The sequence below is a fragment of the Hydra vulgaris genome, chromosome 15 (assembly GCF_038396675.1).
Source record: "Hydra vulgaris chromosome 15, alternate assembly HydraT2T_AEP".
NCBI lineage: Eukaryota > Metazoa > Cnidaria > Hydrozoa > Anthoathecata > Hydridae > Hydra > Hydra vulgaris.
The window spans coordinates 33,780,782-33,806,481 of record NC_088934.1 but is presented as its reverse complement, the minus strand read 5'-3'; the positions used below and the strand labels follow the sequence as shown (position 1 = coordinate 33,806,481).

The 25,700-nt window shown below is 27.2% G+C and overlaps 1 protein-coding gene across 5 annotated transcripts in view; it reads left to right on the top strand.

The window, feature by feature from the left end:
• LOC105843411 (uncharacterized) overlaps positions 1-25,700 on the top strand; it is an 86,747-nt gene that overhangs the window by 32,479 nt on the left and 28,568 nt on the right. For all 5 annotated transcript variants that reach the window (XM_065818680.1, XM_065818684.1, XM_065818681.1 and 2 more), the window contains exons 3-4: positions 5,636-5,781; positions 15,782-15,997. In XM_065818680.1, the coding sequence (XP_065674752.1) occupies positions 5,636-5,781; positions 15,782-15,997 (362 nt within the window). The remainder of the gene's footprint in view (positions 1-5,635; positions 5,782-15,781; positions 15,998-25,700) is intronic.

The window sequence follows — 25,700 nt, the reverse complement described above, 5'->3', positions numbered from 1 at the left end:
ATGATTAGTTATCTAAGTTATACACTATCAGTACACACCTATCCAAAAATGGTCCCAAGCTCAATTTTATGGACCAAAAAAATGACCAATGGGGCATTAATCTGCAAGGCCTCAGGTATCACCAGATGTAAAAATTAAAATCTAATCTCTAAAGCCAAAGGAGAAAAACACATTTAAAGTTTTATAGTAATTTGCGCTACTGATTGCACTTGGAGCCCCTTTTTAAATCTATTTTGTGTTTTGTAAAAAATATCAAAAACTCTATACATAAATGCGTTGGCTATAACCTGACAAAAAATCAGCTCTTTAACACTTGTGGTTTGTACACAGGGACCTAAAGTATAGAGTATGGCACTAAGAGCCTCTTTAAAAAGAGACAACGAATGCTTTACGTTTTTATTCTAACCTTATTACCGACTATGGAAGTTTCAAAATTTAGTAGAATGAAGCCTTGGCATGTATTTTCAGGCAAAAAAAATAGAAGCAAGATATCTTTTATCTGTGCAAAGATATAGCTCTTAAAGTAGGAATCTCGCCTTTGAAAAAAAGGCCGAAATATAGTAGCTTTTTGTGGTTTTTATGCTTTTAAAAGATTCAAAGTTACATCAAATAACTAATTTAGTAACAATATCATGTGACTAGTGGATATGGGATTCTATGGTTGTTAGACTTTACATTTGTGTGCACTTTGTCTGCAAAAAGAGTGCTTTTTTTGTCCAAGTTTGTATAAAATATTAGGTAGAAAACACATAGTTAGAGGCATTTTGTCTAATTGTTCTGAATTTAAAACACATAAAAACCTCTTTATATTTTAGTTGTTAAACCCACAGGTTTACTGTGTTGTTTTTGTTTAAAATGATTGACCAAATATTGGATACAATAACAACTTTTTTTCATATTGTAAAAATTACTTTAGAGTTGTAAATTCAAAATTAATTTGTAATTTATAAAATAATTTCAAAATTAATGTTAGAATCAAGTTTTTTATATAAATCAAATTTGTATAATCTTGTTGTCTCCTAAAATCTTTTATTGCTTTGAGCAAGTTTTTTCTACTTTTTAAAAATGCGAAAACAAATGTTTCTTTTTTTCTGGGAAAATTCACAACATTAAAGCAATTACATTTAGCAGTCAACAGCCTAAACAACTAAAATAATTTTTTACCAACACAAGCTCGTACTGAAGTTATTTTTCAAAGATCAGTTTTTTAACCACTGAAATGCCATATAAAAGAAAAACTCATCAAGATTGTTGGCAATCTGTATGCTTCTTTTTTTTTTTTTTAATGTGACAGGCATATTTCTGATTTCATCAAGGAAAGAATACTAGGTATTTTTTCTGGAAATTCCATTGATTTTAAGGATGATAGAGTTCCATTGGGCATATGCGATTCCTGCAGAGCAATGGTACCATAGCATGGCAAAAGTGGTAGAAACTTGTCTCTTTCCTAGCTACATGACTTTAATAAAGTAATTAATAGACTGCAGACCAGAGGGTTTCATTTTTGTAATGGTTTAATTTACCAGGTTGGCCAACTAAAAGGACATTCTACAAAGCTCACTTTTTCAACCTATCAAGATTTGAAAGAGCCATTAAGTAGCTTTGATAAACTATGCCAAACTGTCTCAGTGAAGTCAAAAGAGGAATAACACATGATTGTTCTCAAGCCACCAAATTTAAAAACTTAAAGAAAATGATAGCAACTGATTCCAGAACTGCTGAAAAAATTGCATCCTCTGTAATAACTCAAAAAATATAATTGTGCCCTGTGGAAAGGATAAAGGTATCCTCTCCAAAGGACACAATTAGGTTGAACAGAGAAAGTGATAAAGCTTTAACTATTACTCCAGGTTCCTCCAGAGCTCAGTGTATATCAAGAACTTCTCTAACTACTTTGGATATGGTTCAAGTTCTAATCATTACTCGTCTTTCAAATAAAAAGGTGCAAGAACTGGTTGTAACATTAAACAACTACAAATTCAAAAATTGTTGAAACAAAATTTTTATGGAAAATTTTACAATTACTGGTCAAAAGGCTAAAAGTTTATTCAAAGTTTTTAAAATCTCACTTGCAAGGCCATCAACAAAAACTGATTATTTGGCCAAGGTTGTTCACTGCAAAAGTTTAGGGGATTTGTAAATCAATTCTCAGAGTTAGAGCAATCACTTCACCGCCTTTCATCAAACTAGGTATTAATGGTGGAGGATCTTTCCTCAAGTTCAGCTTGTGTGTTATCTCCAATGGTGGATGTCAAAATGTCAAAACAAGTTCAGCCTCAAATGACGAAAGCTTACTGACTGTAGAACATGGGAAAGAAACAAGTGCCAAGCATCAGCTACTTGTAGTTGTTGCTGAAAATGTTTCAGAAACTTATGAAAATGTCAAAAAATTTTAAGTTTATTTGGGAAAATTGATGTGCTTTTCTTTATTGCATGTGACATGAATTTAGCCAATATCATCTGTAGCATTCAGTCTCACTCAAGCAAACACCCTTGCTGTTGGTGTGATGTTAAATCTAGTGACCTCAAAGAATAGGGAACTCCAAGAAACTTCAGATCCATTAGGATGCAATACAAAGCATTCATTGAAAAAGAGAATGGAAAAATGTGCGCAAAGGATTTTTAAAACATTGTTCATAATCCATTGTTTGACCAAGAAGATGTCAAACAAGTTATTGAGTTTATTCCCCCAATGGAACTTCATCTTCTCCTTGGAATTGTAAATCATCTTTACAAATCAATGCTAAAGATATAGCCTAAAGGTAAAATTTGGCCAATACTTCTCAAATTGAAATTACAACCTTATAATAGTGGAGAGTTTGTTGGAAATGATTGTCATAAGCTTTTGAAGAATATGGATGTTTTGCAAAGAATTGTTGAAAGAGAAAAGGCAGACCATATGCTTGGTTTTGTGAAAACATTCCAACATTTTAGGAGTGTTGTTAGCTCTCGTTTCGGAAGGACATTAAATACTGCATATGTTCAACATATCAAAGACTTTAAGAACTCATATCTTCAACTCCCAGTTTCAGTCACCCCAAAAGCCCATGCAGTGATCTACCATGTTCCTGAATTTATTGCTCCAAAGGGTACAGCATTGGGCATTTTTAGTGAGCAATCAACAAACCCTTGCATTCAATCTTCTGTACTCAATGGGCTATGGACAAAAGAAACCCTGATCACTCTTATGGAGGCCAGTTACTGAAATGTACTCATCTTTGAATTCGATTTTTATATATAATTCATTTTTTTTTCTTCTAAAAAAACCAAATTGTCATTTATGTTCTCTGTGATTATGACACATGTGATTATGTAGTATCAATTTATCCCAACAAATGCGATAAGCATAGTCTGGTTAGTTGATAAGTCATTAAAGATGTTATTGTCTAGTTTGACAAAGATGGCCTAAGCATAGCAAAATTTATTTGGAAACATTGCCAGTGTTTGTAGTCAATGGCTCCAGAAAATTTACCTTGCCCTTTGCTAGGTCCATCAATTTTTATGAAAATATGACTTAAAAGTAACTCATTTAAATGCAAATTGCAAATATACCACTGTATTGGAACTTGTAAAAGATTATAATTATGTAAAGATTATAATTATGTAAAGATTATAGTTATGTAAAGATTATAATTATGTAAAGATTATAATTATGTAAAGATTATAATTATGTAAAGATTATAATTATGTAAAGATTAAAGATTATGTAAGCAGCATAAAATTTTACTTCAAGAAATTTATTTATTCTCTTATTTTGCTGGTGTGAATTTTGATAGTTGGTTGTGTAATAATAGTTACAATTTTTATAAATTGTTGATATTTTTATATGATAAATGGCCAGAAAATGAAAATTATGTAGAAAACAATCTACAATATTTACATTGTGGCAAGAAAAGTATTTTCTTTTGGAAGAAACTGAAAGTGTTTTAACATCTTCCATCGAAGATCTTAAATCTTCCATCAGTTAATATCTTCCATCGAAGACAGTAGAATTACAACTACTAAAAGATTATTACCTACTCCAGACTTTAAATTGTTCTCAAGAAGCTCTGATATCTGAAATATTTCTGGTAACTGTGGTCAGACAATAGATGAAAGTAGGGATTGGTGGCAGAATAACTGCAAAGAAACCATTCCTTTGACCCCAAAAATAGAGAAAAAAAGACTAAATTGGGCAAAATGGGCCATCAATAACTGAAAACATATTTTTTAGGTCAAATTGAAGTTTCATTTATATATATATATGTGTGTGTGTGTGTGTGTGTGTGTGCATATACATACATACATACATACATACATACATACATACATACATACATACATACAGTTAATTCCCAGTAACTATAAATGTGTGTTCAGATAACATCTGTGATGTCATACTGAAATAGCCTTCAACGGAGGACTAAATAACAGCTTTTAACAACTTTTGAATTTAAAAGTGACAAAATCAAATAAAATTTATGTAAAATCAAATAAACTTTATGCAAAAACAAATAAACTTTATGTAAAATCTTTAAATTTAATTGGGGAAAATAATAAAATTTTTTCTTTTTTAAAAAATCACAAAAACGCATTTTAATAAAATGGAATGTTTTTAAATTTTTTAATAAAAAAACATTTTTATTAAAAATTTTTTTACTGTTTACGTACATTGGCTGACAAATAGGTAGAACCTGTGTGGAGTGCTGCTACATCAACGGACAAATAGGTAGAACAAGCAAGGAGTGTTGCTTACTGACAGACAAATAGGTAGAACATGCAAGGCGAGCTGCTACATTGTCTGACAAATAGGTAAAACATGCGGGAAGTGTTGCTATATTGACTGACAAATAGGTAGAACATGAGGAGTGCTGTTACAATAACTAATGGTTTTAGTTTGGGTTTGGTTTAGGCAATTTCTCAAATAAAAAAAAGAATTTTTGTAAGTTTTTATACTTTTTCTGATCTTCTAAATTAATTTTTTTCAGAAAAAAACATAAAGTTTACATTTTATGGTAAAAATTAAAGACAATCAAACAAAAGTTTATACAAATAAATGTATATATATATATATATATATATATATATATATATATATATATATATATATATATATATATATATATATATATATATATATATATATATATATGCAATCGGCATTTTCCAAATACAAATACAAATATTTTTAATTTGGGTTTGGAAAAAATATAAAGATTTTCTCAAGAAAAGATTAATAAAATGGTCTACTATATAAAAGAATGAAAACAAGTCTTCTTAAGAATGTCCCTTAAAAAAAAAAATTTTCATTTATTTTAGTGTTAAAAACAAAACAAAAAAAAAAGACAAAAAAAAAAAACTTTTTGGTATTTCTTTAAAAAACAATGGTTAACCTAGTTTATTAAACTGCAAATACATTTCAATCAAATACAAATAGTTAAGAAATTTTTATCAAATACAATATGAATGCAAATGTGCCAAAATAGTCCCTTTCGAATAAATACAAATATGGATTTAACCCAACCCTGCTGCCTCATTACTATTACCTTAAGGCAATATGTTTATGAATATAGTTGTAAATTTATTTTGTTAATGTGTTAAAAAATGCATTACCATAATAAAAGTTGCAATCTTCATTTTCTATTTTTATTTTCAGGAAATACCTATCGTTTAACTGGATTTCGCACTTACTATCTACTTCCTCAATATAATGAAATACCTTTTGTGTTTGAATTCTGCGTAGAATATTATGATGGCACATGTATCTGGGAACAATACAAAGATGTTAATGGAACTAGAAAAGTTTGAAAGTTTTTATTTTGCTAAAAGTTTAGTTTAGCTTTTAGATCTCTAAAAATTTTTTGATCAAAATGACTATTTTTAGTATTGCAAAAATCAAATTCAAAAACCTCTTTCATATGTCTTTATTAGTATTGATTTTTATAAAATAATTTTATCAACAAAGTAGAAAGAAAATTAGAAATTCTAACTAGATGCTATCATAAAAAAATTTTAGCTAAGTTTAAATTTAGACCAGCATTATCAAGTTTTTCAACAAGCCTCACCATTTAAAAACAACAAGCCTCACCATTTAAATTTAACATTATTGTATATAAAGGGTGTATTGTATAATAAATGTAAACTACATTGCAGTGTTGCATTTTCTTAAAAATGCATTAAGGAAAATACATTAATATGTATTGAAACTAAACTGAATATTTTTTATATAAAGCATATAAAAACATCTTAATCTTCCTTGTTCATTCAAAGTATAAAACTCTAAACTAATTAGCGAGAACTAAATAAATCTTACTACTATCAAAATAATTTTTAACATTTTTTTTCTTTATTATTGATTATTTACAATTTTTTAAAGATATATTCCATAAAATAACATTGAGTGTAGAATTATGTAAAAGAATTTGCTTTTAGTTAAACATAAATTAATTTACTCTACTGATGTCATAGTTCAAGAATAAATTAAAGTAAAATATTTACTTAAGTAGTCTCCATTTTCTAAATTGTGCCACACTAAATAGTAGACCTGTCTTTTAGTTGTACTAAAATACTATTTCAATCACAGCACAATATCTACTACTTATTTAGTTGCTAGTATCTTTTATAAGGCAGACTTACAAAAGGCTTCAACCAACCTTTAGAAAATTCAAAACATGTTTAAACATTAAAAGAAAAGGTTTGATCATGTTGATCTTCAATTAAAGTTTTTATATGAAGAACATGGGGAAGCAGTGGTAAAGAACTTGCTTTGTAAACAGAGTTTAAATCAATTTGTAAACAGAGTTCAAAAGATATTAAATCCCACAAATCTCTAGTAGTGCATCATGTTTTTTAATAAATCCAAGTTAAAGAAGAATTATTCTTTATCTAAAACCATTGACAATGTGCATTACAAAAGCACATAAATAGATAGAAACAATTTTTGTCAACTGAGTAAAAATTACTATTTTTAGTCTATTAAACACAAAAATGAAAGTTTAACTACTCTTTTATAATCATTTCCTAACTGAAACACTGACAATTTTCTTAACAGGCTATTGCAATATTACCCAATTGTATTCATGTATACTAATTCTATAAGTTAACTAGTTCTATAAGTACAACATAATTAACATAACAAGCTACTGCAATATTACCTTATAATATTCATGTAAACTATTCACGGGTACCCTGGAGGTGATTTATATTAAGTCTTATGAAATTTTTGTTTTTGTTTTTGAAAGTTGTACATTTAAACATTCTGAATTTATTAAAATTTAAATCATTTGTTGGTTTTAAGAAAACTTAGTAAGAAGTTTTATAAATAATGATTTTTTCGTATTAAAATAATATTTTTCGGTCAGACATTATAGTTGTTTACTTTCTGTAATTGCAGCAGCGCGTTTGGCTATAATAATATTTATTAGTTTCCAATTGGCTTATAGTTGTTGTTTCTTTAAAAGATTTTAACAATATTTATAAATACATTTTAGAAATAAGAGCGACTTTATTTTATAAATTAAGTAAATAACTTATATTACCTCAAATTTAAGAGTCAATTAAAAATAATTAATAATTAATTATAGAAAATTTCTCAAGAATAGAATAAGAATGCTGTACTTTGCTAAAGATCATAACGAGTTTTTAAAATGCTTTTGCATATGCTGTACGAGAAAAAGTAATGATTTAAGATGCATTCAAACCAAATGCAATAAACCAGGTCCAAAACAAGGAAAAATTATGAAAATCTTATTAAGAGATTTATTTGGGAAAACTACTCTGTTGAAAACCCTGATCTACCTAAAATGTTATGTTCTAATTGCAGAAAAAATCTAGTGAGTTTAGAGAAAACAGATTCAATAAGATTTTTATTTACCACTCGACCTAAGTACAAAGGTAAGTTTATGGGCAGACCAACTATGTTTTTCATTATTATTGTTTTGCTTATAAACAATATTTTGTTTGCATTAAAAAAATAACTTCTTATTACTTTTAGGTCTTAATACTAGAGTTGTTTGAGGTGGGAAATGTGAGTGTTTTATTTGTGTTAATGGGCGTAAAAATGGTACTGAAACAGCAATTTTTCCACCAATGGTATTGCGTAAAACTTTTGCTAATATTGATCAAAGTCACAGTAATTTGAATTTTTTGACTATCAATGAAAATCTTGTTCTTTGCAGAAGTGTTTTCAACTAATAGGAAAAGGTATTAAACATCCTCGCACAAAGTTAGCTAAGCAATGGAATTTGATGCATGTTGTTCAATCGACCTCACCTGTTACTAAAGAAAATACTTTATCAACCACAATCAACAATTTAGTAACCCATGATGGAAAAATAACATTTTTGGCCCTAAGAAGCTTGTTGTTTCTATTGGATTAGTTGAACCAAAAACACATTACTTTTCACACTCTAAACTTAAACAACTACAGAGCAAACTTCATACAAAGTATAGATTGTCTACTACTAAATTCAAAAAATATTTATTTTAAAAATCATTTATTGTTTTCAACATTGTATCAAGTTTACAGTGACAATAAGATGTTAGAAATTGCCCTATTTATACGAGTCAATGGAGGAAGAAAATCTGTTGAGCCTTGTTTTTCTAAAAAGTTAACAGAAGAAAACAAAAGTCTATTGCTTTTGTTTGATACTGAGCTTATGCTGATTCAGTCTAAACAGGATACTGGAGATAATAAAAAGTGGTATATATATATAAATAGTATATATATATATATATATATATATATATATATATATATATATATATATATATATATATATATATATATATATATATATATATATATATAACTAATAAGTGGTATATATATAAGTAATATATATATAAATATATTTATATAAATATATATATTTATATATTATATATACATTTATATATTATATTTGTGTAAATATATATATTTATATAAATATAATTATATATATATATATATATATATATATATATATATATATATAAATATATATATATATATATATATATATAAGTAATATATATATAAATATATTTATATAAATATATATATTTATATATTATATTTGTGTAAATATAATTATATATATATATATATATATATATAAATATATATATATATATATATATATAAATATATATATATATATATATATATATATATACATATACATACATATATATAGTATTTTACTTTACCTAGAGATATTCAGCTTCTTAAAAAGTTCTATAATAGTAATATATTATAATAAAATATTATTCTATGCTACATTTTAATTTTATATTTTTATATTTGATTAATTTGAAAGTTGATAATTTAAAATAAATCATCATCCTTGGACTTGAAGTTGTTTTGTTATTATTTAGTGTATTAAAAGAACTATTCCTGGTATAATTTGCAATAATGTTGATGAGTTTTTTGCAACAGTTTTGCGACATAGATCTCTTGAACCAGAGAATGTTGATGTTAAGATTGGGGTAGATGGAGGGCAAGGCTATCTTAAGGTTAATTTATCAATTACATTAAAGCCAGAACTAGAAGTACATTCAAGTGAAAAGAAATGTTCTGATGAGTATGGATTTAAAAATTTCAAGTATACTAGTGTTCACAAAACTTTTAGTTTTGGCAGTATTACCCTCTATTGATGAAAATTATGCAAACATAAAAATGTTATTGGATAAAATAAAACTTAACTCTCTTGATTACTCTATTTCAGAAGATCTAAAGGTTCTTTCTCCTGATGGTTGGAAAAGCAGTCAGCAGCTTTGAAGCATTTTTGTCCATTTTGTGAAACAGAATTGCCAAATATGCTGAGAGCTGAGTCATACTCTTTAACTTCTCTGTGTGAGTGGTATAACAAATGGATGGCTGCTGAAGGAAACATTGCAAAAGCTAAAAATTTTAGTAACATAGTTAATCCTCCTTCATTGATTGGAAATGTAACAAAAAAGGTCTTGGAAATTGTTAATATACCAGGCTTACATATTTTGCTAGGCATATTAGACAAATTTCTCAAAATAATTGAAAATAATTGTTTGAGGACACTAATCAAGGATTTTATTTTGTAAATAGTTATCTATCTACAATTTATCTTGCCAGAGTACCTTATCAAGGTAAGCACAGGTTAGAAGGAAATGGATCCAATGAGTTTAAAAAAAAACTTGATTGCTTTCAAATTTATCTGGATGAGCATAATATTATTGGTGGTAAATATATGAAAGCTTTGAGAGACTTTAGCGTTGTTGTTCATGGGTGTTTTGGGAAAACATTAAATTCAAACTAATCTGATTATATTAAAAGATTTTCACAAAGTTTCAGAGATCACGGTTCAAATATTCCTTTGAAAGTTAATATAGTGGAGCATCATGTTAAAGAGTTTATTGTTATGAAAGGAGGAAAGTTTGGTAAGTGCATATTTAGAAAATTAACTGATAACTTTTTAAATTTTAAAATATAAAAATAATAATATTAAACATTTTGAGTAGAGGTTTAAGGGATCGGACTGAGCAAGCATTGGTCCTATATGGCCATTGTATTCCTGTAGATCTATGTTATCCTCTTCAATAAAAAAGAAAGCTAACTTTTAAAAAGTGATAAATTAGTCAATGTTTAGACTAAAATGTCTAGATTGTTATCAGAAGTTATATTTTTAAAAACAATCCTCAAAGTGTCAATCCACTAGATCAAACAACCAAACAAATTATATAGAACTATTTAATTCACTCGCAGGGATCTTAAAGTGAGTCAGAGGGGCATTAACCTCTAGTTAAAACAAGTCTTAAAGCTTAGATTTCTCAAAAACCTATCAAAAAATGATTTACCTTTTGATAGTTTTGGAATGTGCACATGGACTACTTTTAAAATCAAAAAAAAATTTTATGGATCATGATATAAGGTCTTAGTTCAACTTCAGGGTACCCATGTATTTAGTTGTTAATATTTTACTTTAAAAGTATAGAATAATAAACTGCAGACTTACTGTTGAACCAAATATTTTATGTTATCAAAGAGTATATACTTTAATGTTGAACTGCAGACTTACTGCTTGATTGGATATTATGTGGTATCAAAGAGTATAGCTTTTAAGGAGGATAGTAAAAGGTAAAAATTTTGTTTAAAAAAGATAGCAGAATCAGTAACATCTCAAGCAGCAATATAAGCACACAAAAAAAACTATTCATATATCTAGTTTTATTTTACAAAATATATCATCTGCTACATAGTGTTGGATAAGTTCTGGTCATGTTGGTCAATTTCCATATAGTTGCTAAAATTCTTGTAATACATGCAATTTGAATATTTTTCTATAAACAAGAGTATAAAGGTCTTTTTTTGATAGTTTTTCTTTTTTTCTGAATCAGTCTTAGATGTGAACTTAAGCAATTAGTGGTAGAACACTTGGCTCACAATCTAGAAGTTTGAGGTTCACCCTCAAACTTCTTAATTGGGATCCACCCAACTTCTCTAGAAGCGCCATCCTCAACATGGTTCTCTGTGCAGAGATGTTGTTTAATATCATTAAATATTTGGTGTTTAGGGTTGAAGAAAGTTGCAAATAAAATTCAAACAATAATAATGAATAGCCTCCTCAATTATAGTGACCCCTCTAGAGTTTTTGGAAATCCTCTGGAGTCTTGGAAAAGTAGATTTAATAAATTTTTTTGGGGCAAAACAAGACATTTTGGCAAGCTGTTTATAAATAAAAGTAATAATTACAGTTCTAAGATCAAGTTAAAAATTACAATGGACTTTTTTTACTATCTGTTTCACTTTACTTTATTGAAATAAAAGTGTCAACTTGTTTAGATATTTTGTGATTATTCTTGTGTTTCACATCACTGCTTTTTATTTTATAAAACATTTTTTTGTTTGAACAGAATTAAGAACATTTTCATGAATACTCATTTAAAATATTCATTATTTTTTATAAAGCACTTCCTTTTTAATTTACAATTGAACTTGAAGAGCTTGGCATGCATCAACTTATAGGTTGAAGAGTTGGCAGGTAATATCTAGGTGCAATATATTTATCTTGCTGAAAATTATGCAGTGGAATTTCTGAAGTTTAGTCTAATTACAGCTCGCAAAATTCAAGTTGGCATACAGCAATGCAGATACAAAAGGCAATCTATCTTTGCTTTACTATGGCATACAATAATAATATTTTGCTTGACTATGACATTTAATAAATATATATATATATATATATATATATATATATATATATATATATATATATATATATATATATATATATATATATATATATATATATATATATATTTATATATATACATACATTTATATATATATATTATATTTTATTTATTGAAAGTGTTTTATCAAGATATACAAGATTCATTTAAATAAAAAAAATTTTCTCAAGTTCCTTCATTACGGTAGCCGTTTTTATAAGCAAAAAAAATTGAAAGCAAAAAGATGTTTTTCTGTGTATTTAAGAAAAAAACTTTTTCGTTAATACACAGTCTGGATTCTATCTTTACTATTAAAACATTGCCATAAATTGTAATTCCATTAAACTTATAAAACAGTTTTCTTTAAAATTTTCATTTTCAGTTATTTATTTTTTTTCATTATAAGAAATATTTTGGCTATTAAAACTTCTTTTTGAATTTATTTTTATTGCATTTTTCAGTTATTAAATGCTAACACTTTTATTTATGTATCAAATATTTTCAGATAAGTTACATAACAAAAGTTTTTGTTTTTTGGTTTTTGGCTCCAAACCATTCGTATCAAGTATAGCAAGGTCATCAATTCATTAAAATAAAATTTACTATTCATACATTTGTTCTTTTAGCGTAACTAATAGTAATATTATGTCATTAAGCTTTAAAATCGTTTAATAGGAAAGTTTTGGCTTAGATAGTTAATGTAAACAAATTTTTTTATCGTCAATCTAAAAACTAATAAATATGTAGTAAATAAGCTATAAAACTTTTTAAAAAAATTTGACTGTTTCTACAATGTAAGAGATAAATTTCGTATTTAAAACTTTCTGTTTTCAAAAAACTTTTCTTTTTTTTTTATTGTAATTTAAACACCTTAAAATTATTGTTAAAATAAATTTTGTGAAGAAAATATTTGAGCCGAATAGATAAATTTGATGAATGTCGAAAAAGTGGGTAAAATTTGAGGGCAAGTTGTTGCAACATTTTAAACAAAACACATCCATATTTTTGTTTAGAAAAAATCATTGAGATTATTGTTTTGAGTAAAAAAACTTTTACACTTTGAAAATAAACTTCATCGAATAAATTTTGCATTTTAGTATTGTGATGGGTTATTAATAAATATTTGTAAATTATTGGATTTATGTTGGGATTTTCTTATAAAGTTGTAAATTTTTAAGAAATGGAATCAAAATTAGAAGTAAGAATAAAACATAATGCAGAATGCAAAGTTAATTATGTTTCTCGGAATGCTGATAAAAAGAAAGATATGTCCAGAATAAGATTTAAGAGTTATTGATAAAAATTGAAAGCCGATCCTAATAAAAAAGCAGCTTATGCTGCTAAAGCAAAATTAAGAGTTGTAAAAAGTCGCTCTCTAAAAAGAAAACTTTTAAATCAATCTCAAAGACTAAGACTTTTAAAAGCGTTTAAAAAAGAGGAAAAAAGTTTTAAAAGCACTAAGTTGTAAACTTTTATAAAGTTTCCCAAATATCACTAAACAAAAAAGATGTTGCTCGAATTCAATTATCTGACAGAAAAACAAATAATATTTCAAAATGTCATTTATACTATACACTAAAATAAGCTTTCGAGTTATTCAAAGAAAAGCATCAGTACATAAAAGTTGAAAATTTGCAATTAGCACATAAAAATTGCCATTAGCATATAAAAGTTGGCATCAGTACATAAATGCATCGGCACATATAAGTTGGAAAATCGCAAATGTTACCTTTGTTCACGCAATGTGAAATCTGTTGCAAAATTTTCGCTTAATGTTTGTGTTTGTAGTTTGCATGAAAATATGCGATTTGCCTTAGATGCATTAAAAAAATCAATTCAAGCGTTTTCAAGCAAAGTTGGATCTGAAATGATAAATAACTTTGATTGTGAACAGTACTCATATGATTGCGCCTATGATAAATGTGTTGCATGCAAAGGTATGAAACAGTTCAATAAGCACTTGCAAACTGTTAATACATTTGGTTTCGAAGAATTCTGGGACGTGTGGAGGAAGCCTGAAACTAAAACATATGCAATCATCGAAAAAATCTCAAGAAATTCTACTGTTACAGAACTCATCCAACACGTATCAGCGATGCGTGATAAGTTCGTTAAACACGCGTTTGTAAAGAAAAACCAATCAACAATTTTTAAGAAACTAAAGGAAGTTTCGATGAGTATTAATTCTAAAATTGCGGTAATCCAAGTTGACTGGGCTGAAAACGCAAAGTGTTTCTATCAAAATACGGCTTATTTTGGTCAAAATCAAGTTTTTATCATGACTCTTGCAGCCTAAAACTTTGAGTTAAAAATATTTGCCATAGTTTCTGATTCAACTGATCATACAAAGTCTTCAGTTATACAGACAAAATCCTTCACTTTATTCCTGATCTAATCAAAGAAGTAGTTCAGTGATAATGCCACTTCTCAGTTCAAAAACAAAAGCATTATGGCTGCAATGATTGTGTTTGAAAAACATTTTCAGAAAAAATTCTTTTGGCATTTCTTTGCAGCAATGCATAAAAAAGGAATGGTTGACGGAATTGGAACTACTGTTGAGCGAATCACAGCCTTGAGAGTTAAATCTAGTCAAATTGAGATCAGGTCAGCAGATTTTGCATTAACATTACAAGATTTTCAAATATCTGTAATTAATGTCAGAAAGCAACACAAGATTACAAAAAAATGAACTTGGATTCAGTTCTATTTCAAGTTGTTCAAGAAAAATCAAAGATATATCAAAATCACATTTTTTATGTTCAGAATGATAACGTGAGTATAATTAAAATTTATTACAAAATAACAACACTTATTAAATGATTTTAATTCCATCTTTTTGTTTTGTCACTGAATGTTGCGTCACTGAACTGATAGTTTTTTTCTGTATAATAAAACGATATGAAAAACTTATTGCCAAATGAATAAATTACAACAAAAAAATCTAATCAGTCCAGCAAGAATTAAAATTTCAGCAAAAATTCCATTTAAAAGTATGTTGATAAAAAAGCACTTTTTACCGTGTTGCGTCACTGAACTCATGTTTTAATTTTTCCTATTCGTCAGTGTTATGTTAATACAATTGTATTTAATTTATATTATAAAATTTGAATTCAAGATTGATTTAGAGTAATAAAAAATTATTTTTGAGTTATAGAAAAAAATTTTTTTAAGAATATCTCTCCGCATGATCTGTCACTGAACTATGGACTTGCCATTTTTGAAACCAAAAAATCATTAATTCATAAATAAAGTGTTTTTGCTACATTCTTTAATATATTATTGTCTACAGCTATGCTCATATAACCAATTAATCATTTACTCTTTCATAACAGGATGCAAAAAATCAGAAGCAAAATGTTGCTGACCTGGCGTAGGATAGTACTTTTATGCCAACCTTAAGTTCTTCGGATTTTGCAGACTGTAATTAGCTTGCAAATAAACTCACATAATGTAAAAAATCAGGCTACAATAATTACTACGAGGTGTCATAGTTGTTGAGTAAACTTATTTAATAAAAAAATCAATTACAATTAATGACTGCAAATTGTTTACTAGAAAGAGTAATCAAGATGTCTTATTTTTTTAAATCAAATTTTAAAATATTTTTATTTAGATATACACAGTCAAAGAACTAGAACACAATTTTGATTTTGAAGGATTTGCGTTTGGTCGTTTTGATCCAGAAATAGTTGCAGATAGAATAAGCATTTTGCGTAAAGTCGCATCTACCGAATTGTTTTTTCATCCTAAAAAGTATGAATTGTTTGGCTGTCGTGATGATTATGCCATTTCAGACTTTCAATATGGTGGTTATAAAAATGGCTTAATGGTAATTTCATTTTAGTTGTTTGTTTTTTTTGTTTTTTTCGCATTAAAATTTTTATTACATATTAGTGTGTAAAACACAAAAATCACAAATATCATTGTTATAAATGTTTTATGTAATTTTATTATTTATTAAAAAAAAAAAAAGTTTAACATTACATTGTTGGCAAAATCATGGTTTCCAATCTGCTTCTCCACCTAAACTTTTTTGTTGATAGTTTTTCTTTTTTTATCTCCATTTGATATTTTTTCTTTTTGTTCTGGTTGCTTCTTAAAGAGATATTTTGCCACCCAAGAAAATCAATTAACTTGGTGTTAATCTTTGTTCTCTAGTTTGTGTTTCTTTTTATTACTCTTCAACATATTCCTAATATCAGTTGTAGGGTCTTTGTAAATCCTAATAAAGCTGACTGCATTCTGTAAAGTTTCTTTTTGATATTTATTCTGGTTATTTACAACTAAATTAACTTCTTTATCATATTGTTTCGAATATTTATTTAATAATTTAATATTTAAATTTGATTTATTCAATATATTTATTGATGTTGTTTTATGAATTTCAACAAATTTTGAAAAAGTTACAATTTTTACAAAACATTTTTGATATTTTATATGTATGCCATTTAAAAGTTTCAAAATGTTTTTTTAATCAACAACTTTGAACTTATTGATATTTTTGAGTAGTAGGGATAGTACCTGGTAGTCGTTGTACTTGGTCCTGCTTCATTTATAGCATGTTTAATAGACTTTGAAGGCGTTTCCACTGGCTTGCTTTGCTTTGAAAAAAAGTATTTGAGTGTTTTTAAATAATCAATTTAAAAAACAAAATACTTTAAATTTACTTGAAATTGAAATGTTTGTATCCAACATAATTGCTTATATTTAGCTATCTGCTAAAAAATTTTAAATTAAATTTTAAGTGAAGGTTTTCTAATTAAATTATTAACAAAATTTTTTCAAAACAAAAAATGTACTCATATCCAAACTGTTGATAATTTTTTAGCCCAATGGGTACTAATATTAAAAGCATTTAAAATTTGTTAACGTTAATTTTAATTGGTAACGTTAATTTGATTTTAATTTTACTTTAATGACTTTAAAAAATTTGCGAAAAATTTTGTTACAATTTAATATTCAGCCAAAACCAGTTTTAAAAAAAGTTTAATACATTTCATGCAAATCATGTATTAGTATCTGTTGCACAGACTGCTGTTTATTTGAGTGGGTATTGGTACCCATTTTTAGTTTGAAAAAGTTTTTTTAAATTAAGAAACCATAACCAAAAATTTAACAAATATTGAATGTGAGTTTTACATATAAAGTGTGTAAATAAATGATTGAAAATATGTGGCAGTTAAGGTGATTTAGCTTTACATAACCAGAAAAAATATCACAAAAAAGCTCTATATAATGCTGCTACCCTTAAGAATTTATAAAAAAAAGAACAATTAATTAGTAGCCTTATCAACTGTATGGCTTCCATGAAATAATCAGAAAACAAATTAAAAGATTTTTTTTAATGTCTTAGCAAAGTTATATTTACAATTAAACACTTTAGCAATCTACTATATATCAATTGACAATACTTTACCATCAGAATACCATAAGAATTTAATGTATTTTTATATTTAGAAAGTGCAGAATTTTTATACATGATGTAGTAAGAAAATGGATATGAGAATATGATTAATCCTGTACCAAGCACATAAGCTAAGGGAAACATAAAAATAAGGGATCGTTCATATATTACTCAATGCTAAATTTAATTAAAAAACAAAAAAGAATATGTTTTTCCTTAACAAGGCCTTTAATTCAACCAAAAGTTAAGTTACTCATTATTTTTAATGAAAATTGTTGAATAAAAGAGCAAATGATCTCTAACTTATAGTTTTTAATAAGTGTTAATTTATAGACATTCCCTAACTTGAAGAAAAGATGATACTTGAGGAAGATTGAAAAAAGGTTCAAAAAATCATTTATCGGTTAAAATTATTACAAACAAGTCTGAAATAAAACTTTAAAGGTTGAGGTTTACAGGGTTTGTGCTGCAAAAACACATAAATGTACAATTAAGTAGATTTTGCAAGTTTTTTTTTATACCGGAAAAACATGTTGCTTAGTTTTAACTTTAAAAGAAATCAAAAAAGTAAAATGTTTTTACTTTTTGTTTTTCCTTTATAAATTAAAAAAACAAACTAAAGGGACACGGTTAGCACGGAACCTGCTAATGCCAACCTAGCTGACCCAAGAACACCCCTTTTTTTTTAATTATTCACCTCTCCAAGGCCGAGAAGACCACTACAGTCTAGGAGGTTACTTTTGTGGTTACAACCCTCTCTCAACTCTATAACTCCAAAACTTGAACCTTGAAAAACAAGGTCGCTGCTCGGAGAAATAAGTTGAGAGCGGTACTACCAGGTGGGGATCAAAATTGGAACTTCTCGCTTATGAGGCGACTTGTATGGGGTGATAGCGTACGCATCAAGGTACCCTGTGATACAAATTTTAAAATCTTTAAATTTGTCCTCAGAAAATATTTTAATTTGAATTTTCAAATTGTAATTTTGAGTTTATAGTGTGACATTAAAAAAATACCTGTAGAATGAGAATCACTACATGTAATTTGATAAAAATTGGTGCAAATTTAGCATATGACCACACCATACTCTGGATAAAATTTAAGTCAGATTGGTTAACTGGTTAATGATTTATGGCAGTTTAGTTTATATTTTGTTTGTTTTTTGCTACTTAGACATCAAAACATTACCCATTACTGTGATATTTTCCAATATATTTTCAAAACAAAAGTAGCATGAGTGTTCTACTATGTAATATTAACAATTTTTTATTATAATTGTTTTATTGCTATATGTACCATTTTTATTCCATAGACAAAAATATTGATTTTTTTTTGAATTTGGTTCGAATTGGCTAATGCATAATGCAAATATTTCAACATTTCTTCATGTATAAACTACTACCAAAATGCAAAAAAAATTTTAAAACCTGGCAAAAAGACTATCAGTTGGTAAAAAAAAAATAGAAATTTCTGTTAAAAAATTTTTTATTGGCCCTTGAAACCTTTTTAAATACATTGACTTTCAAAATGAAGTGAAAAAATAGCTATATAAACCCTATTTTTTTACATTATATTACCATCAAATAGCATCTGATTTAATTGTAAGACATGGTTAGATTTTCTCAACAAAAATTTATTCAAAATAGATTATATACTCTTTTAGTTCAAATACTCTTCAATACATACAATGTTAAAATTCATAATTACTAACAGCAGTTAAGAATTAAAATGGTTAAAATGTTTATTATAAACCGTAAGCTATGATATTTTGCTGCCCATTCCAATAAATCAAATTATGGTTGCAGTTCTTTAAAGATGCTTACTGTTCAGATCAGTTATACAACATAACAATCTTTCTTTGTACTCTGGATGATTATTGTTTCCTTTTTGACAGTTTTGACAGTCTGTTCATTATAGGGCCCCAAGAGGGAACCTTTGCAGCTGATGAAATTTTTTATGTTGTAGAAGACAGTGTGAATTTTTGGTGTTACGCTTGCAATAGTTATCATTAAGTAACATCTTTTAAAATTTTCAATTATTTCAGCGAAATCTGTCTGAAGGATAAATCTAAAGCAAGCTTTTACAACTAAATTGAAACTTTTAAGTGCTTTAATTATGTGAAAAATGTTAAGAACCAAGTTTGTATTAGCAAGCTACTGGAGCGCATCCACATTTTTAACAAGCTTCCTTTATTCATTTCCCTCAAACTGGCACCCATGATACGGGCTCAATTGAATGTGGAGGGTAGCTGGCCACTTAACAGCTTCTATCCAAGCAGTTTTAACTATCTTAAATAGATGATTGACAACACCTATAAGTAGATTCAATTCCATTGGTGGGATTATTTCCAAAATCAGAACATTGTCAGGCTACTAATGCTTTATGTTTGGTTCACAGTTCTAACCTGTTACTTTAATCGGTTGTTTGATAGTCCTGTATTTAATTGTACATTTACAAGAGCTAGAGAGGTAAATTTTGGAGCGCTTAATAGTGGCTAGGCAATACTTTGACCTGAAACCAAAACATACATATTTTATCTTAATATTGAACTTTGTTCAGAAAGTTTGTTTAAAAATTTCAAATTATTTGTCTTGTCTCTTTTTTACAAGATTTTCTTTGAATAAATATGTAAAAATTATTTAATATATAAATATTTACTAGGGGTAATTGTAAGTGAAGGCTCGCCAGATGCTTTATCAAGTCGAGTAGTTCCTTTAGGGGATAATTCTTTATTGGAAATAACTCTAGATACAATTTGTTCAGCTGCTCTGGGATCTTTTGCTGCTAAAGATTGAAGGTTTTCCCTGAACTTTATTTGAGAGGATTGGTGAAGCAAACCTTTTCCTTAATGACAGAGGCATGTTCAGCATACATTTGGTTCTTTCGTGTTTTGCTCTTCAAGAGGATGTTTTTCTTGCAACTTTGAAAGACCAATTTGGCTGACTAGGTAATAACACATCGTGCCTCTTGGTTCAGGTCTCACTTTTATTAAATTGAAATTAAACAAAGGAGTGAGTAAAACTTCTTTACTCTCTTGTTTCCTGCGAAAAATTCTTCTACACAATTTGCAGAGTCCTTGTGGTACCCGAAAATCATTGATATTAATCCATGTCTTGTATAGTTGGTTCAATATGCTGTCTTAAACATTTTTTCAGACAGAGGAAACACTCAAATTTTTTGATTTTCATCTTGAACCTTTGCTTGATTTGGCATTATGGCAATCCAACTTTACTAAATCAAACTAATCCTTTTACAAAATTTAATTTACAAAATTTTACAGAATTTATATTGGATACACACTTACAAATATTATTTATTACAAATGATTAATATCAAGGAAATAATTACATAAAATTGATGACACATTCCTACAAAAGATTTGTACTGCTCTTTAAAGTGCTATTCTCCCTTTCATAAGATTTTCCTCTGATGGCCCTCCAAACCCCAGATGGTCCTCCAAACTCCAGATGGCCCTCCAAACCCCAGATGGTCTTCCAAACTCCAGATGGCCCTCCAAACTCCAGATGGCCCTCCAAACTTTTTATTTTTCAATTATTTTAGCTATCTTATCTAATTTTTTTTTTAATTTTTTTATGTAGGTAATCTTTATAAAAGCTATTTAACCTTTTTCTAACATTTTCATGCATTTATACCTTAGAAAATGCTGATATTTTCATGCAATGCATAAGCCAAGTCAAACTACGTTTTGAGTAGCAAATAAATACTTAGTTATAGGAGTAAAACAACTATAACAAAAGTTGTTGATATTACATAGTAGAACACTTATGTAACCATTATTTTAAAAATAGTGACAGAATATCACATTAATTGGTTTTGATGTATTTGAGGTAAAAGTAGCAAAAAACTAACAAAATGTAAACTAAAACTGCCATAAATCCTTAACCAGGTAACCAATCCAGCTGAAATTTTATCCATATGCTACATTTGCACCAATTTTTAAAGTGCAAATGTAGTATACATTTGCACCTTAAAAATTAAAACAATAAAAACACCTATAAAATGAGAAAGGTGGTTCTCCTTTTACGGGTGTTTTTATTGTCACTCTATAAAGTCAAAATTTCACCTAATTTGAACATTCAAATTAAATTATTTTCTGCAGACAAAATTAAAAGATTTCAAGTTTTGCATCACATGATACCTTGATGTGTATGCTATCACCCCCATATAAGTGGTGTTTTTAGATCAGCTAGGTTGACATTATCAGGATCCATGCTAATTGTGGAGATTCCCAAGTGTTGTAACAAGTTCATATTTAAGAAAATATTTAAAAAAAAGGTTTGGGCTATATTTTTTTGATTAAAACAAAATATGACATATGAATAAAATAAAAGTTGTCATTTTAGTGTAAGCTTTTCCATTTTTTCTTGGTTCTTTATAATATATACCACAATCTGGAGACTGATATCTTTGTGGAATTTTTAAAGGTTTTTTTGTGCAACAATCAGAAAATAATTTGCATAATTTTTCGCTTAATTCTAAAAAATAATTGTAATACAACTAAAAATAAAACAATATTTATTCGTCAATTGGTTGATTATTGGTTCGTCAACCGCCAGGGTTATTTTTAAACTAATATATCTTTTATAAAAGATATTTTATAAAATATAATGAAAAACATTTTGTAAAAATGAATGTTTATTAAAAATGAATGAATGTTTATTCTATGGATGTGTTGGGTATTTCTTTGTTGAAACAGAAAATACAAGTGTTGTAGATAGAGTTAACATATTTGACATACTTAGCTGCCATGACATTGCTAAATAAACAATATTTTGTTAGAATCAGTTATGTAGTACATTCCGATATCTATTTATCTGCATAGTTTTATTTTATTTTGTATGAAATTTTACATAATTCATTTGCTATTCATGTTTGCTTTACTTTTATTTACTTGTAGTTAGAAGTTGTCACTATTGCACTAACCAAAGCATGTGACTGAGTGACTTATAACTCTTGAAAGTATGAGGCAAATGTGGTAACAAATGACTATTTCCTGTGAATAATTACATGTTGCATATGGTCATTGATGTTTAACAGCGGTACTTAAAATTTATGTTGCAGCACTGTTAATTGATAAATTTTTCTGGAATCGTGGGGTAGGGGTAGTAATTACCTCCATTAACCCCCTCCCACCCACTTGTTCATTTTTTATTTCAAAAGATATCTGTTCTGATTAAAGCATTTATCTTTGATGTCAATAAAATTAAGTCTTGTTGTTAAAGTTAAATTATATTTTAATGTTTGGGCTTTTCTTTTTTTTTAATATGTTAGGTATAAAATAAAAACAAAAGGGAAAACCCAAGCTTGTACGTAATTTAGTTGTTTAAAAAATTGTTGAATACACCATTTATTAAACAAACCAGATATTTTTATAATAAAAAAAAAACTACGTAGAAAGTCTAATGTTAAGTCTAGAAATGGAAATAAGATGGAGAAATTAAAAAAAAGAATAAACAAATAAATAATTTGTTTTGGTAACTTTAATCTCTAATTTTATTGTCTAATGTTTATTTAAGATATTAAAGATTAAAATAACTTGTCTTGACACTTGGAGATCCCTTTAAGATAATTGACAAATTTTTTTTTCCCAGGAGTACTTATGTCAATTACATAATTTCATTAAGTATAGATTTTAGGCTTTAGTATCTTATTTTAATATCTTTGTAAAAAAATGAATCACAAAACAAAAAATTAAAGTTAAAACATTTAATTCTTTAGAAATAGCAATAAAAAAGCTAGTAATTTTAGTTTGCCACTTTTCCATTTTACAACTCTTTTTGTACAGCGGAAAACATTTGTTGTTAGATGTCATGTTTTTGTACAACAGAAAATGTTTGTTATTAAATGAGTTTTGATGATCATTTTTTATGAAGAATATTTTATAATTTTTTTTAAATCTGCTTGTTTTTTATTTTTAGTTTGTAATCATAAAAAAAAATTTTATTTTTTGTTTATTATTGACTTATTGAGTCTTTCTATTTACATCTTTCTCAATTACTATACATTGATATTACTATAAATTGTTACTGTATATCATATATAGCATATATATAGCACATTATATAGTACATTATATAGCACATTATATAGCACATATATAGCACATTATGTGGCATATATATAGCATATATATAGCACATTATATATAGCACAATTGGCATCTGCTAAAGTTTCAATTAGGTTTTGTCAAAAATGATACTTTGATCTCTCAAAAATAATTCTGGCAGGTCAAATTTTTAATAGTTTTAATAGTTCAAGTTTTTAATAGTTTTCAATAGGTCAAGTTTTAATAGTTTTATGTTAAAACATGTATAGCCAGGATGTTTTTTCACATTAGATAGCTTAGAAATTTAATGAAAGTTGGTCAAGGTTAGGGTTTGTTTTTTAATGCACACATTATTGTTTTTAAAGCACACATTATTCTGTTACTGTTTTTAAAGCACACATTCATTTGTTCTGTTGGCTTTTTTATAGAATTAGAATGTTTAAACTTTCTTTTTTTAATAAATGTTCTTCTCTTTTGTTATGCTTTAAAGCAGGTTTCTCACCAGAGAAGCGTGTTTTAAATAAACCTTCACTATTAATCAATTTTGTGTTAAAAATTTGATAGTGAAGTGTAGTAAAAAAACTGATGCAATATGAGAAACATGCTTTAAAGCAAAACAAAAAAAGCTTTGCTTAGACAGTTTCCCATGATACCATTTCTTATTTGTGTATAAGATTTTGGAAGAGTTAAAATATTTTTTTAAAACTGGATACCCTTTCTGGTGTTAATTTGTTTTGCAAATCATGACTGAATATTTTTATTTTGAAACCACAAGATAGATCATCATCAAAATCAACCCAGATTAATGAACTTTTTAAATCTTTTTCTTACCTAAAAATAAATTGGTTTTTTTTTTTAATCTGAGTTTTCATCCTTCTAAATAAGGTTTTTGCGCATTTTTTTTTATCCTCTTAGGTAAGTTTTTCTATGGCTAAAGCAAGGATGCATTTAATTTTGTTACTGATTTTATTATATTTTTAATGTTTATTATCTTGTATCTACATGAACATCTATAGCTTGATCGGTTTGAGCGTCGGCCTAATAATCCATGAGTTCCAGGTTCAATTCCCGCTCTGAGCATATTACTTCAAGCTTTATATTTTATCTTCGTATTTTTTATACCCTTTTATACCTCACCTTTTGACACTTATTATTTCAAGAAAAATGATAACTTATATGACTAACTTACAACTGCTTTTTTATTCTAAACATGTTGAATACTTTTCTGTTCTGTTGAATACATATCTGATCTTTCTCTTCTAATTTTCTGTTTTTTTAGACTTTTTTTAGATCCACAATAAGAACATTGTTTGACCTGCTTTAACAGTTTGTCTTGAACCCCTATCATTTCCTTAGGTTGTATTTAATTATTTCTTTTGTAGCTTGAGATTCAGTCAATCAGTTATTTTTCCTACCTATTCATAACTCACCCACCTAGTGTTTCTATTTTTAAAGAAATGGAAAAATATGCATCAAAGGACTAGACCGAGCTGTTAAGCCCAAGTGAAATAAGGAAAAAATTAGGAACAGAGAAAGGATAAAAAAAATTAAATTAAAAAGATGATTTGAACAGGTGTTCAGAGCAAAACAAAGATACTTAAAGTAAAGTGTATATTAAAAAAATAATCAGACTCATAATGGAAAATCATAACCAATGCGCAAAGTATAATAAATATGAAGATAAAATATTATCTTAACGTAATATGCTTAACGTAATATGCTCAGAGTGGAAATTGAACCTGAAACTCATGGATTATCAGGCCGACACTCTAACCGATCAAGCTATAGATGTTCATGTAGGTACAAGATAATAAACATTAAAAGTATAATAAAATCAACAACAAAATTAAATGACAATGAAATAAAGTAGTGTACAAATAAAGTCAAGACAAAGTACTGAAATATGTATATATATACACACATGCATGTATACATACAAATACACATACAAATGCACACACACATATATATACATATATATATATATGTGTGTGTGTGTGTGTGTACAAACATATATATATATACATATAAACATATATATATATATATATATATATATAT